This window comes from Solea senegalensis, linkage group LG8 (assembly GCF_019176455.1).
Source record: "Solea senegalensis isolate Sse05_10M linkage group LG8, IFAPA_SoseM_1, whole genome shotgun sequence".
Taxonomy (NCBI): domain Eukaryota; kingdom Metazoa; phylum Chordata; class Actinopteri; order Pleuronectiformes; family Soleidae; genus Solea; species Solea senegalensis.
This window is the reverse complement of record NC_058028.1, coordinates 20071267-20088281: the sequence shown is the minus strand read 5'-3', so window position 1 is coordinate 20088281 and position 17015 is coordinate 20071267. Positions and strand designations below refer to the sequence as shown.

Here is a 17015-nt window from a genome sequence, read left to right as displayed (position 1 = left end):
AAATTACATGCTTGTACCCTTTAAAAAGAGGCCGCTGAGAGTGCCGTGTTATGTAGTGTCCTCTCCTCATACCAGCAACAGCAGTGAGTTTCTAAAGACGTGCATAATAACACACACAAATGGATGGTCGAGAATAAAGAAAATGGTTGTTCATACATTCTCCTGCACTCATACGCGCACACACCCATACATTCATGCATCCACTCATATACACGAGTGCAGTGCAAACACAGAAATTAGATTTCCCCTCCCTTCCCCCGTTTCCCACCCCCCACTGTAGGAACTGTCCCACACTTGATTTGTAACAGCAAGTTCCAGAAAGAGCACTTGTTTAAAAAAAAATAACACAAACGAAATATGGCTTTACATTTAAAATGGTAACAATTCATCAAATAAATCTTTGTTGTTTTTTTTTTCCTTCTCACCCCAAAACGCATCTAATTTTTGTTCAGCTTTAAATGCTCAGGTACAACCCGAGTAGGTTTACACTGTATATATATTTATCTTTGCAGGGTGTGAATGGGATGGTCGGTTGTGTGTGTGTTTGGATGTGTGTAGCAAGGGTTCAGCTGGTTAAAAGGTGGGACTTGCTGGCATAACCTGGTTTTTTCTTTTTTTTTTTTTTTTCAAAGTTATCAAGGCTTTGATGTGTTGCCCAGTGTAGTGCAGCAGACGTCCTACAGGAAAGCCGAGAGCAAACCCTGAGAGGACGCACTGAGACAAAGCTGCCAGTCTATGCACACAAACCTGCTGAGGTTAGTCATTCACAGCCCGTGTGTTCACTTCATGCTCTTTGATCCATGTCTTTTCTGGTACATGTGGGTATGTGTTTGTGTGTTTGTGTGTGTGAAAGAGAGAGAGAGAGTGTGTGTGTGTGTGTGTGTGTGTGTGTGTGTGTGTGTGTGTGTTTAAGACCAAATGAAAATGTGTCTTCTGCCAGTTTTAGATTGTGTCGTTCTGGCTCCCCAGCAGTGCGAGTGAGTTAAGTGGAATTTGTGATTGTGTGTTAGCCTGCCTGCTTGTTTAAAAGTCTGAGTAATCATTCCCGTATGCTGGCAGAGTAGGAGAACTGAGGGAAGTGTGTACGCTGATCTGAGTCCTCTGCATCTAAACTGTCATCTGGAGTGAGCACAATGGGAGAGAGAGGGGGAGAAAAAGAAACACGTTCAAAATGTTGTAAAACACAATTAGTGAGCACAGAGAAAATAAAGGTGCACAGATGCAGATCTACATACACTTATCTGGAGGAGTTATTGTAATGGTCTGTGCTGTGAACTCATCGTCAAAGTAACGCGTGTCTGTCTCTGATGTAACCTGGGGCTTAAAGGGTGGAATGAGCTGAGAAGGGAAAAGAAGCAGATCGGCCATTTTAGATGCAGAGCATGTTTTAAATTTGACATCATTTGTTTTGGTTTGTTTTTTTTTTCATTTAATTTTCTTACTTTTTTTTCAGTGACATCCTGCCAGTTGATGGAGGTGAAAAACTTGTGACTCATCACTTCTTTGGCATCGTCTGGTCCGCCTCCGAGCCTGTAAACAAACACAAAAACTCACTTATCAGCCACATTTCCTTCACAGGGGCAGTTGTGCAAACATGGTCATTAGAAAAGCAGAACAAATATTTATGTCGTGTTGTTCCCCTCTTCACTTGTTCTAGCTACATTTATTCTTCATTTCCTCACTACTTACAGGTGCATGTGTTAATCGGCCTGCGGGCAAAGCTCAATGTGCTAATTTTAGCAGATGTTCGACTGTTACCAGAAACACGGGGGCTTGAACAAGACAACAATCAATTATGTGCTTGTGTGGCCATAACCCACAACCAAAACCAATCAAGAAAGAACACGAGCTGAAATAATGTGGTTACTATTTTATAGCTGAACGCTGTGATAGCTGTGGTGCCCTGAGCACAACATGTTGGAAAACTAATCAGGTCCAAAAGATGCACCATTTAATTCCAGGAAGACAATCATTTTCCAAAGCTGCATGGCTGCACATTCATATGGAACTGTTGTTGTTTACACACTGAAACAATAACTAGTAAACAACTCACAGATACAACGCAAATGGCACAAATGACCCCTGATCAGCCGCAACACAACATAAGTGATTGATATATTTTTGATGTAATTTACAGAGTAATATACAGTGATGATGTTGGCTGAGATCATAGTCATGGGTTATTTTTTCCAACTGAAAAATGTCCTGCACAATACAGATCATATATGTATATATATATATATATATATATATATATATATATATATATATATATATATACATATATATACATATATATATATATATGTATACATATATACACACACACACACACATAACCACATTGGCAACTCAACTCAACTCAAGTCCTGTATAGGCTATCTTTTGTAACATCGCTTGATGAAATCAAGTTGTCTTTAGGTCTACACGGCTGCAGTAAGTAGAATGTTTACCCAACACAGAAACACAAAAATAACCCAATCCCAATGTCCAATTCTAATGTTGTTACACCAGCAGAACACACAAGTACCTTTGCTTAGGATCCTTCTTGAGCAGGCCGGCCAGCAGGGCCTTCGCCTCAGGAGCCAGGTTCTTGGGGAAGCGGATTTCCTCCATGAGAATGAGCTCAAAGAGACGCTCATGGTCCTGGTTGTAGAAGGGTAACCGACCACACATCATTTCATACATGACCACACCCAGTCCCCACCAGTCCACTGCTCGTCCATAGTCATTATCCTCCAGCACCTGAAGGAGAAGACATTTAGAGGGAAATGGAGAAACTACCAACGGAGGTGAGGAATAAGCACGACTAAAATCTTTTTAAAAAACAGATTACACTATATCAGAGAGTATTTTATTTTATGGAGATGCAAGATGGCAACCTCAGTAAAGCGAGACCCTCACTTAAAATACCTATAAAAAGGTATATTCTCTTGTCAATTTAGGCACCCAAGGAGACTCATGTTCACACAGGCTGCGTAACCCCAGTGGCTCTTTTTGGGAATAGACTTCTTGCCTATTTAATTTTTTTAACAGCTAAAATATACATTGAAAATTATCTTTCATCACAGTTTCAGCATATATGTTTGTCACATATGTCACAAAGACAACACAGCTTGTTCTGATTTCAAAGTAAAAGCCCTCTAGCATTTCACAATAAAATTTTACTGTGAAATATTTGCAGGACAGACAGATGTGTGGCTTCATACTGGAGTCCTGGATTTTAGTTGAGCAGAGGAGTATTTAAAGGTATGTTTTATGATTTTCAAAGGAAAACTCGATGGAAAACATAGCAGAAGCTCCACACAGCACAAGATGTATCGAGTGTGAAACCAGTCTAAGGCTACGAAAATGTATACACTTATATACATTACATTTCTGCCAATTAATCCTCCTTAGTGTTACACAACTGACCTATAACATGCATCAATTTATAATCATCATCAGTTGAGTCACTGTCTTGACAGGTTTTCACTTTAAAACCAACAATGATTTCATCAAAGCTGTTGCAGTTATTGATGTCCAACAGACAGTATCCTATCAGACATCCTAACGTGCTTCTTTACATAATCCATGTCAGAAAAATCCAAAGCCACCATGGCTTTACCTCTGGTGCCAGGTACTCTGGAGTTCCACAGAAGGTTTTCATGGTGGCGCCATCTGTGATCCCCTCTTTACATAATCCAAAGTCTGTTATTTTTATGTGGCCGTCCTTGTCTAACATGAGGTTTTCCAGCTGTGCAGGGAAACATTCACATTGACAGTCAAAATTAGTTTGACAGCTGCAGCAGTAAAAGTATTAAAATGTGTAATATGGAAGACAAATTGCCCATTTGTACAGACAATATTGTGCCGATACTACAGTGTCTGACAAGACTTACTTTCAAATCCCTGTAAACTACATTGCGTGAGTGTAAGTACTCCAGCGCCGACACTATTTCTGCACCGTAAAACCGCGCTCTGTCTTCCGTGAATACTCTGTCTCGTGATAAGTGAAAGAAGAGCTGCAAAGGAGGGGAAAAAAACAGAAACGGTAATGAGTGAAATCAAGTCAGTCGTTCACAGGTGTAATCACATAAACAGAAAAACGTACCTCTCCTCCGTTTGCGTACTCCATCACAAAGCATAACCGGTCGTGTGTTTGAAATGCATATTTTAGTGTCTGGCAAAGAAGAACAAATAACACACATTTGTGGCAGTATTATATTAAATAAACAGTCCCTTTAGTATAAGACGGGCATAGGTAACTTACTGTTAGAAACGGGTGCCGTGTATTCTGGAGAACTCTGCTTTCTGTGACCGTGTGTGCCACCTCATCCTGGAAGATTACACACACACAACTGGTGAAATGAGACCAAGATCATATACAAACACAATGGTAAAGTGAACGTTTCACCGTGACTGTACATAGCACTAACTTTAGCAATGATGACTTCTTTGCGGAGGATTTTCATGGCATAGTACATCCCTGTGGCCTTTTCCTTCACCAGGATAACTTTACCAAATGTCCCTTTACCCAGCAGCTTCAGGTAGTCAAAGTCACTCATGGTCTGAAAGAACAAGAGTTAAAAATTACCCAGCTTTTGTTTGAGCCAGCATGAATGTAAGACCTGTGGGATTTTATAAAACCTAGTGTGTTATTAAGTAAAGTCATTTTTCGATAACCAGCATTAGTTGATTATTATTTATTTTATCTGCAAATTGTTTCAAATGATGCATTTTTGTTCTCAGAAACTAAATGTTACCATGCCATTGAATCTATAATTCTGGTTCATGCATTTAGTTTATATGTTATTTTATTGAAAATACTGTATATAATTGCACTGCAGTGCAGACATATAATGTAGATTGGAGAGACAGACAATCAGTGTTGTTCAGTAACTGGTTATTGAAGTTTGTGTTATTTGTGATTATTAAACAGCTATATTTTATCATATGGAGGAGAAAAGAAATAGCGGCAATCGAAAAACAAAAAAAACATGTGAAAAATGACTGATTAGCTGAAATAGATATAGAGAACTTAGTCTAAGTAAAAGCAATGAGTGATATTTTTTTTTAGTACAATCACTGTAGCAGTGGATAACTCAAATAAGAATAGACCCACAAAAAAAACATATTTATAAAATAAGGAATAAAGAAAACCCAACACCCCTGAAGAACATAATATCTATTTCCATGTCGCATCTCGACTAGCTGGTAATACAGTGTCTATTCAACCAGAACAGTTAAAAAAAATCTATTAATGTGAGTCAGCACTGGACTAAATATATAAACAAATATCACCCACTTCTCATTTAAAAGCTTGCTTCACCCGAAAAAGATTTGAGAAAGAGGCTTAAAGTTTGAACAACTTGCTCAATAAAGATGAGCTTAGCTGGACAAACAGTCAACACTCAGCTGCCAGCCACTGCTTGTGCAAATACTGACCACTTTTGTTTGGGATTTGGAAACAGCAATCTCCATCTCCTCTGTGCCACTGCTGTCGCTTGGAGAGCCAAACTTGATCTCCATGGGCTCCTCATCCTGATGCTGACTCTTCAGACTATTAGCCACTGCCTGGATAGATCGCATCCATTCCTCCCTGACCCAAGGAGTACACACATGTAACCCTTATTAAATTTAGTCTGTGCCAAAAAAATATATCTTTTGGGAAAAACATGTGCAGTTTAGAAGGTGGCGTATAATCTGTACTATTCAGCTGCAAAATACTGAGATTTGGTACTTGGCAGAGCCAATGTAAACAACACTTGATAAAGATTGCTTGGGTTAGGGGTGAATAATCAGGTCTAATCTGGCATCAAATTCTATTTTGAGCATGATGGCCATTCCAACTGCTCTCGCAAATGAAAACGAATTTCACTTGGTGTAGAGAACAATGGCCCATTTAAACATTTTGTGCTTGGGTTACAGAAAATGCTCTTTGTCTATTTCTGTCCTTAATTCAAACCTGAACAAGAGGCAGAACATGAGAGCTTATGGTAGTATAATGTCCAATTTGTGCATGTAAAAAAGAATCTTTAGATGTATTGTCTAAACCCACTACAGGCAACGACACTCACATTTGAACAAAAACAGCTTCGAGAGTCAGAAGACATGGTTAAAAATTAATTGGAATGAATGTCTTTCACCTCTCCTCAATGCTATCCACATGAAAGGTGCGCTCGATAACTGAAGTCCACTGAAGGCAACGAATGACAAATGTGTTGGGCCTGGGACGTTCGGTCTTCATTAGCTGGCACTCTACAAAACAGAGACACATCAGTGAACATGGGAGAACTTGCCACACAAAGAATGAAAACATTTCTAAGACTTGAACCTGGGACTTGACGGACGACTGACCTGCAACAGAGAAATTGTTGAGTGGTGGGAGGCTGTGGTCACTGGACACCTCAGGCTTCTCTTTGTAGCCAATGAAGGACCCATCACTCTTTAAGATGAAGTAACGAGGTCGCCAAGTTTTAATGTATTCACCTGGAAAAAAACAGATGACGAAATGCATTAAACTGAGCTACGAAGAAGCGATAAAGCTGACAGACACCCTACCATCCCTGTAGGGAGAGTATTTAATATTCAAATAGTTTGCCATGGACAGTCAATTAAATGTGGATATTTTAAACAGTGAAATGAACAACACTTACCTCTCTTGTGGAGCCATCCCTCTCTCACAACACTGACTTCATTCATGCTGGGGCAGAAGACTGTATGGGTTAAGAAGGGGCTGCGGACAAGCTGGTGGAAATTGTGCAAGCCGTTCCTATTGGCCAAATGTCTGACAGTGGCTCAGCTACAAAAAGCCCTACATGATACAGAAACAGATCCAGTTAATTCAGGGTAAAAGAGTGTCAGGTTTTCTACTAAAGCAATGATTAGCTCAGCCACATGCTCGTTAGCTCCAACATACAGTTACAACTCACCAAGGCCATCAACATTAATTCACGTAATAAGACCTATAAAAAACAGACATCAGAACAATAATATGTCCACTAAATACTAATAATGTCAGTGCACTCAATTGTGTCATTTTTACACTTGTGTTTTTAGAGGGAAGGAAAAGTGAAACACATAGTATGTAAGAAGACATGGGGCCTAAAGGAAGTAAATGCAAGTAAAAACAAAGTGAAACTGATTTCTCATAACAAAGGGAACTTTCTGTGAAATGCTCTTCTATGTGTTGTCACTACAGTACTAGTTATTGTGCTCTTCCTCTGAAGCACTCTGTTGCTTTTAAACACAACACCACAAAGAAAACTGCTGAAAGCTGCATGTGTGTGCATATCTGCCCATCTGATCATCCTGACAGTGACAAACTGACACTTGTACGATAGTACAAGACTCAATAACACCACACACTCCTATACGACTCTCCACAATATCGCATGATGTTTCATCGTCATTTTAAAGCTGAATAATGATGGATTTGAAGTGACAGCGTTTCAATGGTGACAAGTAGAGATCAAAGAACCTTTGGCATCAATGCTCCTGATCTAAGATTATAAAGTGGTTGCAAAGCTCTTTATTGTCCAATGTAATTACCCTCCACAGCAGAATGTTTGAGGAGAGACCTTGGTGATCAGGGTCAGCCCTGAATAAACAGCTTATCTTAGATAATAGGTTTACCAGAATTTTTCAGTACTTCAGTGAAAGTGATGAGGTCGAATGTTGCAGTTTGTACAACTACCACAACAAAAATATAGTTTGAACTGCTTTGTTTATAAAGATAAAAACAGACGCTGGTTCTCTTCAGACTTTCTGTTATACCTATAAGCGGTCCATATGACTCACTTTAGAGGTAAGGACATTTCACGTCTGTGTCAAACCCACCATGTGCAATTTTTTTATCTGCAATATTGTAGTTATAGTGCTTTACTATTATATGTTTGTTTTTGGCTGTACAGTGTACCTGTGTCATGAAGTACACTCACCAGCCACTTTGTACAACAACTAATTAATGCCAACATGTAATCAACCAATCACAAGACAGCAATGCAATGCATCTAAACAGGTAGACATGGTCAAGACAACCAGCTGAAGATCGAACAGAGCATCAGAATGAGGAAGAAAGGTGATTTAAGCGAATGTGGTTATTGGTGCCAGACAGACTGGTCAAAGAATTTCATAAACTGATTTTCACACACAACCATCTCTGGGGTTTACAAAGAATGGTGCAATTACGATAAAATTATGCCAGGGGTCAGACAAGGATAGCCAGACTGGTTTGAGATGATAAAATAAATCAAATAACCACTCATTACAACTACAGTGTGCAGAAATGAACACACAACACATTGAACTTGGAAGCAGATGGGCTACAGTAACACACAAGTCACTTTATCAGGTGTCGTGTATACCTAATAAAGTGGCCGTGAGTGTATATATGGGCAACGTAATGGCAATTTTTAACAATACTTAAAAATGAAAACTACAGCTGGAATTGTCCAGCTTTGCAAGACTCAAAATACATCTGAGGGTGCGACTGAGTGATGACAAGCTATTCAAGCCAGGTCTGTGGACAACATGTGCACTTCGTATCTACAATACAAGACAATGAAATTCACACCGCATTGTAAAGGACAACAAGCACTTATATTAGACCTTTTGACACTGACCTGTCTACCTGTGTCTAGGTGTCTTTCATTTATGTGTTCCATAACCTGCCAAAGGTGCTATAGATGGAATTTACCCTTCAGCAACAATCTGGCCGATTAACATAAGAATGTTCATTAATTTGCCGCGTCTTAACTTATACAAACAAATAAAAACAAAAGTCATCGCTACACAGGCGTAGCTGCTCCATCACTTTTCAGTGCACGATGTCGTGAAACCAATAACAGTAACGTAATGAGGTTCAGAGGACTAATATTTGAAGAAAAGACACGTCAAAGTTATAAATGACTGTGTAAAATAACCCACTGAAGCAGTCTGAAGTCCTCATCCTTTCAGTGTGGCGGCTTGCTATTCTGAGGCAAAGTCAACAAACATTACAGTCAAAGTTCAAGACACGTCGCTTCCTGTCGCAGCTTGACAAAAAAATGCGTCGCATCCACACTTAAGCCACAGTTTCGTCAGTCGTGCCAGACAGACAGACGGACAGACAACAGACAGCAGCAGTGGCGGCGGCAGCGGTAGCAGCAAGGACACTGACCATGACCGCATTACGACCAAACAAGGCAGCTAGCCAATAAAAGACAACTAAGCTAAAGGCTAGTTAGCATGTAAGTTAGCCACTTGGGCTACTTCTCGCCACCCCGGCTTTTACTCACCAAGACTTGAAAGGACACAAACACAGCTAGCCGTCAGTCCTTGAAAGGGCTCAGAGGTCCCACAGCCGGTTATCGCGCAAGCGTGTGTGTATTGAGCTCTGTCAATGATCACACAGCTTTAGTGGACTGCTGGCTGAACTTGTATTTTTCCCTTCACATCAGCAGCAGCAGTAGTAGCGGCGGCAGCGGCGTGCTTGTTCTGTTGCTGCTGCAGTGGCTCACTGGAGCGTAAGCAACCACACAGAGAAGAGTCCACTGCGCTTCAACTTGGTATATATTTCTTTTCAACACGAGTATAAATTAATAAACACGGGCAGATCCTGGACAGATGTCCCGCAGTCTCGCCTCTTTCTGGGTGTAGGATGGACAGTCGCCTGCTGTAGGTGAAGAAATCCTCGTCTGTCCCAGCAGCAGCCACACAGCACAGGCTTCTCTCCTTCCTCTTCTTTTAGGTTTTAACTGCAGCTTGAATCCGTGTCGTTAAATTACTGCCCTCTTCTGGTGTCAGTTAATCCATACAACGTCATGATGGAAGAATCTGATTTTTCTTTAGTTTGACTCTTCTCATCAGTCCGAGTTTGTAAAAGAAAATCAGGTTTGTCCACTTCCTCAACATTTAATAACAATTTTACATCTGCTTTATTCATAATACCCATGACAGACATTACAATAGTAAATCGTATGTACCTATCTTTATTTTTTATTTTATTTTGACGTTTAAACTGATTTTCTTGGATTTAAAAAATAAATATCGCTTTTATCATTATCTAATGTATTATTATTGAATAGCAACAGAACGCAGATGTAACCAGCGACAGCCTGCAGTCGACCACTACCAGCCATTTCCTCCTCCACAAAAGTCTGTGTGATTCTTTCAGACAGTTTCTTGCACAAGTCCTAATGCTAAAGTTAATGTGGTGCTGTAAAGTATTTCTTTATTTGTGAAGCCCCAATCAAAATGTAACTTCATGGTCAGATGCAGGTTGCAGCTGACCTTCTGAGATTTTGACAATTTTGTCAAAAAAGCTTTATTTTATTTGTCTTTGTTGCTTTCGCTGCATGTATCGAGCACGAGCGTCACTGATCGTGGCTTCGTTGTTGCGCTTCTCAAGCTTCTTTGTGACATCTTCAGCAGCAACCTCTGAAGGAAAAACAGAAGTGCACTATTAGTAAAAATCTGGAGATCATCCATTCATTGATTCCATTCATTAAGACCATGACACTGTTTAACATCACGGTTACCAAACCAATATTGTAGTTATCACTTAGAAGACCTTGTTGTCTTTTGGCTGCTTCCTTGGTCTCCCATTTCATCATCTCTTCATCAGTCACTTCTTCTCTTGCCACGCTGCTCAGTTCATAGACATCCACCTCGTGAAGTTTCGGCAACAAGTCCTTCACCCACTCATATCGAATAGGACACACGGTCCTCATGTACACCCGTGAGGTCACTAGCACATCATGAAAGATGACCCAGTTCAGCTCTGCTTCCAGGTCAAACAGCTGGGAGCAACAAGGATTACAAAAAAAAATTAAACATAATGTGAGTCCGATAAAATGTATTTTTTAAAATACATTAATAAAAATTTTTTTTTACTGATGATGATGGATGAATGTGAACCATAGACCCGTGTCCATCCATTGTGCAAAACATCTTTCCCATAGACCTGTGTGGGATTTAAAGTAAGAACATTATTATAAATAAAACAATACCTGCAGATTTAAATACGGATGATTTAAATGAACCTTGCTAACCTTCTGGCAACATTGGTGAAATATCCTGTGCACAAGCATCGTCTGAGGATTTCACTTTTGTTGCCATCATATGTTTCCACAGGGAAATCTCTTCTCTGGAGGCAAGAAGGTGCATCCGCACAAAAATAATCATGACAATTAGAGCAGTAATGTGAGGGCAAATATAATGCTTCATTAATAAGTGTCAAAGTCGACCACATGACCACAGACATCTATGAAGAGCTTCTTCACAAGTGTGACATTGATGTGGGTGGAGATAAAATAAAAAAGCCGTAATGTTTAGACTAATAATAAGCATTCCACAGAGTGAATACATGACATACTCTCTTATGTCTCTTATGTGACAGTGACTTCTGCACACTGCTGTACCTTTTGGAGGCGGAGGAGGATCTCACCCAGCTGAGTCTCCACACTAAAGGCTGACTTCAGCGCCCTCCAGTGGATCCAGTTCTCTTTACACCATGCTGATGGTCTGTCACTGCAAGATTCAAGAGAAAGGCTCAGACTTAGGACAACTGTGTTAATACAATCACCAAAGACAGGTACATCATTCAGCATGGATCATGAGTACAGTACCTGGATTTGCAAGACTGGAAAATACTTAGAAGTGTAGCAAAGTCATTTGTACTGCCGCTTATGGTAGCAAGGCCTCTGTGCTTTTCATCTGCCTCTTTCTGCTTCTCAGGGTGGCCTGTGGAGAGCAGGAGATCAGTCAAAGCCATGTGAGCTCAGAGCTCCTTCTTCACACAGGATATTCCTAACAAGGATAAGTTGTAGCATCTGTGCTATTAAGCCATGGTTCCACTGAGTGGTACGGTTCGGTGCTGTACATATTCTTTTGTTTCCATTTTGTTTCCAACCATTTCATTTTTCGGTACCCTTCCCTTGGAGTACCAGAGTAATGGTATGGTACAGTACGGATGGACCTTGACCCACGACAGGCAGCTGACTGGGCGACAGAAAAGCATCACTCCTTCGTGACTTGTGTTTCTTCAACGCGCGCAGTCTATTCTCATACAAAGTTTGACGTCTTGTTGAGACAAATCAGCAGCTGCTGGAGGTCCTCCGTTGTTGTCTGTTGTGTTGCGTTTTTGTCGTCACACCGGTACAATGTCATGCTTACATATCTCGCTGACGTGGCCATCAGGCACAGTGCACATCCGGCCTACCAAGTAATGGCACTGTTCTCAGTCCAAACACAAGCCAGACCCAGGGCTTTACCGTTCCAAACCATACCGTACTGTACCAAACCAAACCCAGTTTTAGACAGTTCCCTTTATAAATTCTGTATTTTATATTTAGACAACAGGGTAGTTTTTACCAGTTGTAGTCTTACATTAGAAGAAAGGTCCCAAATAAAAAATATAAATATAAATAAATAAAATTACACTGCTAACCTGGCCTGATGAAGATGTTCTCCACAGACAGCATGGCAGCCAGGGGGAGCAGCAGGTCCTGACAGCCAAGCGTTGCAGCTTTGAGCACGGCTCTGGTGAGGCCCGGTTGTAGTGGGAACTCCACCATCAACTCTCCCAGCGATGTCACTCTTCCTCTTCTACAGCACGCACACACCAGACACAAAGAGCTCATACATTTCAGCCACAACGACTTCAGCTGTGAATGGAAAGCCAGAATATTGGGCCACGGGTGTAACTACTCACCTGTCGATTGCATCAAACTGATAGAGCTGTTTCAGTGCTTCTAGAATAAACCTCTCTTCTGGACAGTCCAGGTAAGGAAACCTTTGAAGAAATGATTATAAACTGTTAAGTGGCAGTAAATTAGGAACTTTAGTAAAGAAAACAGACATAGAACACGTACCTGATGACATCATGCACTCCCAGGCACTTGAGTGTGAGAATCACTGATGTCAGACTTGTCCTCTGGAGTTCTGGAACTGTGTAATCAGGCATGCACTTTTCCCAAAACTCCTTGGTATAGATTCGAAAGCATTTCCCTGCGGAGGTTCTTCCAGCTCGGCCTGCTCTCTGCTGAGCCTCACTCCTAATCACAGAAAAGCCAACCCCCAAAAAATGTGCATTAACAAGATAACATTTTCACTTTTCTACTATGCTCTTTACAGGTGGAGCTTGAGCAGCAGATGTGCAGGAAACAGCAGTGGATAGTCATGATCCATTTGTAACAAAATAGAGGAAATAAAAAAAAAACAAAAGACAACACACTGACTAACTAACAGTACCAATATTTCCTTCCTCTCTCTGATGTTCCATTGTAGATTTGTCCTGGACATTATAACAGAGACAGTAAAGCAGATGACATCATTCAATGGTGACTACCTTACTATTCAAGATTTCTATGGATTTAAAGAGTTATGTAAACGTTTTGGCTACTTTAAGCACAAGAAATGTTACATATTATATCTTTAATGGTATGGGTGTTAACAGGGAAATGACTAAAACAAAGGCTATTTGAAGTTTGGAAACTCACTTTGATATTGGCACCACTTCCAAAATATCCATGCCTACTCTAGAGTTGTGGTTGAGTTGCTTCACAAACCCACTGTCTACGATGTACCTATATGGAGACAAAATGGGAAGACTGACTTTGGAGTGGCTCCATTAAAAACATTTCAGTGAGGTTGATTTAAAGTCACACTTTCATGGTTACCTCAAAATGTTACTTCAAAACATGTACTCACTTTATACCATTGATGGTCAGAGATGTTGCTGCAATGTTAGTGGCCACTACACACTTTCTTATTCTTGGAGGCGGTGGCTGAAAGATCTGCCTTTGTTGATCTATGGTGAGAGCAGAACAAAGTAACCCACACTGATTTCACTTTGGAAAATCTATCTTGCAGACAGCTGCAGCAGGTGTTGTATGTATTTACCAGTGGGCATGGATCCATAAAGGGGCAAAATGAGAAGACCCTCCACAGTCTGGTCTTCTACATCATAGCGATAGTCTATGGACTCGGCTTTTTCAAACAGCAAATCACAAGCCCGCTCAATCTCTGACTGACCTGTCAAACATTAAAACAAATAGTATGGCTTATATTGTCAATGTTAAAGGGGAATTCTGAATTTTTTAACCAAGACTCTATGTTTATAACATGGGAAAGTAAGTAACTTCTGCTCTGTCGATTGGTTTGGCTGGCAGCCATGGCACTGTGGTATTGACTACAATGTAATGCTGTGGGGCAACAGTGACATACTCAGTTATGTCCACTAAAAGTGCTTGTTTTTGTCAATAAATGGCTCATATTGTTTTTGTAAGAGCAAGGACAACATGACCTCTAGAAGTGGTGTCACCCAGCTGTTGGTCTGAATTCTCACAGTTGCAGGAAGTCAAAGCAGGAAAAAGCAAGCGAGAGCAAGGGGAATGTGGGTGTTGAGGTGGTGATATGACGCTACATTTATGAGCTTTTATTCATGGACATATTGCAACCACCGATTAGAAACACCAACATGTTCCCCGGTTTCTCTCAATTCTCTGTAAGTAAAACCACCAGCTGAGTGACACCCGTGCTTCAGTAATGCTGTCAGACACTTACAAAAGTAATGTTATTGTTGGTGAAAATATGCACTCGGTGGACATAACAGAGTGTTTCACAGTTGCCTCATATGATTACATTGCAGCAATTGCCGCGCTTTTGCACCTGGCGGCTGAACCGATCTTTGAAACCAATTTAAAAAATCACGGAATCCCCCTTTTAGGTACATTGTGATGTTAGGGAACTTACCTGTCAAAAACACAAGAATATCACCAGACATTTGACTGGCGTGCACATCAAGGGCCATTTTCACTACCTGTGGGACAAAGTCAATGAATATTTCCATCAGTGTGAAATCAAAAAAAAGGTCAAAGACTTTTCTTATTTGGATGGTAAAGCAAAACGCTAACACAGAACTGAAACTCAGTACCTCTTTTACATAACCAGTGCTTTCGATGTCTTTTGGCCCCACAGCAGAACCAAACATGCAGTCCACAGGGAATGTCCTCCCAGGAATCGAAAACATGGGACAATTGTTAAGAAAGGCCGAAAGCTTGTCACTTTCCAACGTGGCCGACATCACTACCACCTTCAGGGGAGAAGATCGACCATCTGTGGCTTTTGCTGGGTTAGAGAATTTTTTCTTCATCAAACCCAGAAGAATATCCTGCGGCAAATATAAACACATGGAGTGTGAGATGAGGTGCTGTTAAATAGGAGTTAATTTACATTCAATGAAGAAATGGACTCACTGTGTTGAGGCTGCGTTCATGGACCTCATCCAAAATTACAACGCTGTACTGAGAAAGTCCAGGGTCTGCCAAGATCTCTCTGAGCAAACAGCCGTCTGTCATATACTTCACCACCGTATCCTGCCCCACACAATCACACACACAGTCCCACCACCATGTCACCACATGTTCATGAACTACTACACTAGATTGTCTGCACCACTGTCTCATCTCTGTCTCTCACCTGTGACGTGCAGTCATCAAAGCGCACTTGATAACCAACTTCTCTACCCAGGGTGCACTGCATCTCCTGGGCGACCCTTTGGGCCACAGTGATGGCAGCCACCCGGCGAGGCTGCGTAATGCCAATTTTTCCATTTTTACAAAAACCTACACAAAACAGAGAAGAAGAAATTCAATTTGATTCAAACTTCATTTAAGACTCACTCAAGGGTCCATTGCAGATAGATAGATAGATAGATAGATAGATGATAGATTGATAGATAAAATTGGAGGAAAACTAAAGAAAAAGCATTATGAAAGGACAATAAGGGGGGATTATGGGACAACGTGAAGGAGAAACAATATTTATATTTTTAGGACTCAATCACAAATATGAGCTTATTTGACAAACATGTACAAATTAAACAAACAAATATATTGAACAAAGACCTTGCTTTTTTAACTACTACATGTGTTGTGTTATACACAGGATGTCAGAATCATAGAGATACTAGACTATATAGAGATACTACTATACTACTAAGTGTAAGTTAACTGCAGCCTACCAGCTCGATACAGATACTGTGGCAGTTGTGTGGTTTTCCCGCTGCCGGTTTCACCAGAGACCAACAGAAAAGTGCTGTTTCTGACAGACTCGACCAGCTTGTCTTTGTGTTTGTAGATCGGCAGTTGTTTTGACTCGCTGTCCGCTTTGTCCCATCTCGCTGACTTGGACATGGTGCAAATATATCAATGTGAGGAGATAATGGACAAAAAGAAACACTGTGTACTACAGACTGTCTTAAATACACGTATAATATCAATTTGTTTCTCCCGTTTACATCCACAAAACACGCATGATAGTCACAGACAACACTCACTCACGGTTTCCGCAAACTACCTCATTCTGTATTTCTATTGGTCAAGGAGTGAACACGTGACTCAAGTTCTTCTTTCAAAATAAAAGTCTGGTTAAACTTTTCAAAACTGGACCACACTGTATGGAAGACGATAAATTACATAATAATAAATAAATAAAAAAGAAACAAAGAATGAATGATTAAATGAATGAATACACAAATAAATTAAGGAATAAATAAATAAATACTGAAATAAGCGTATAAATAAATACAATAATACAAAAAATACATCTACTAAATGTATTCATCAATGTGTGTGTCATCAATGTGTTTTTTAATGATCGATTTCGAATTTCGTTCTTTCTTTCATTTATGTAATATATTGTCCTCCAATGTTATCTGTTCTACTGTATATACCAGGATATGTTGATCAGAATGGAGCTGAGGAATATTGACTGGAGTGTGTAGCAAATTAAACAAATAATATATTAATTAGAGTCACCTTATCTCTCGCTCCATCTTAATCTATTTTCTCTATACCAGTGTCTGAAGTATATGTAAGGAAGAGGAGGATGATGATCTTATTAGGAATAAATCTGCCTCCTGTGAAAGGTCTGTAGCTTACTTTGCTGACCTATTTACACCACTATATTTTAACGTTGGCGGTAATGTCGTTACTTCATATTCTCTGGTGGTACCTGGCATAAAATATTTGAGAACCACTGAACTGTAC

General features: G+C 40.3%; 2 protein-coding genes across 3 annotated transcripts; both read right to left on the bottom strand.

Moving 5' to 3' along the window:
- Positions 1 to 882: 882 nt before the first annotated feature.
- Positions 883 to 9672, bottom strand: akt2 (v-akt murine thymoma viral oncogene homolog 2). Of its 2 annotated transcripts, none has more exons than XM_044031817.1 (14): positions 9261 to 9672; positions 6639 to 6796; positions 6340 to 6471; positions 6129 to 6240; positions 5428 to 5581; positions 4419 to 4550; positions 4253 to 4318; positions 4094 to 4162; positions 3882 to 4004; positions 3608 to 3736; positions 2531 to 2745; positions 1443 to 1530; positions 1236 to 1338; positions 883 to 1119 (listed from the first exon to the last, which is right to left on the bottom strand). In XM_044031817.1, the coding sequence occupies exons 2-14, from the start codon at positions 6682 to 6684 to the stop codon at positions 1040 to 1042; spliced, it is 1449 nt and encodes a 482-aa protein (XP_043887752.1). In that variant the 5' UTR covers positions 6685 to 6796; positions 9261 to 9672; the 3' UTR covers positions 883 to 1039. The 2 variants fall into 2 exon arrangements, with proteins under 2 accessions (XP_043887752.1, XP_043887753.1); XM_044031818.1 differs by lacking the exon at positions 9261 to 9672 and adding an exon at positions 8911 to 9054.
- A 203-nt stretch (positions 9673 to 9875) lies between these two features.
- Positions 9876 to 16367, bottom strand: dhx40 (DEAH (Asp-Glu-Ala-His) box polypeptide 40). The gene is made up of 17 exons (XM_044031816.1): positions 15989 to 16367; positions 15445 to 15590; positions 15222 to 15341; positions 14900 to 15136; positions 14719 to 14785; positions 13867 to 13998; positions 13675 to 13774; positions 13464 to 13550; positions 12837 to 13019; positions 12677 to 12757; positions 12413 to 12570; positions 11592 to 11706; positions 11385 to 11493; positions 11016 to 11110; positions 10858 to 10927; positions 10535 to 10763; positions 9876 to 10401 (listed from the first exon to the last, which is right to left on the bottom strand). Exons 1-17 carry the CDS (start codon positions 16158 to 16160, stop codon positions 10289 to 10291), a joined length of 2214 nt encoding a protein of 737 aa, XP_043887751.1. The 5' UTR covers positions 16161 to 16367; the 3' UTR covers positions 9876 to 10288.
- Positions 16368 to 17015: the final 648 nt, after the last annotated feature.

Bases quoted from the DNA above. Each gene is read 5' to 3' on its own strand.
- akt2 (XM_044031817.1), bottom strand. From the start codon at position 6,684: ATGAATGAAGTCAGTGTTGTGAGAGAGGGATGGCTCCACAAGAGAG. The intron at 4,551-5,427 runs GTCAGTATTTGC...TTGTTCTTTCAG, and splicing joins CCAAATCCCAAACAAAAGTG to ACCATGAGTGACTTTGACTA. The intron at 3,737-3,881 runs GTAAGTCTTGTC...TTCCCTGCACAG, and splicing joins TAGTTTACAGGGATTTGAAA to CTGGAAAACCTCATGTTAGA.
- dhx40 (XM_044031816.1), bottom strand. From the start codon at position 16,160: ATGTCCAAGTCAGCGAGATGGGACAAAGCGGACAGCGAGTCAAAACAA. The intron at 12,571-12,676 runs GTGAGTAGTTAC...TGCGTGCTGTAG, and splicing joins CAGTTTGATGCAATCGACAG to AAGAGGAAGAGTGACATCGC. The intron at 10,402-10,534 runs GTCTTCTAAGTG...TTTTTCCTTCAG, and splicing joins AGCAGCCAAAAGACAACAAG to AGGTTGCTGCTGAAGATGTC.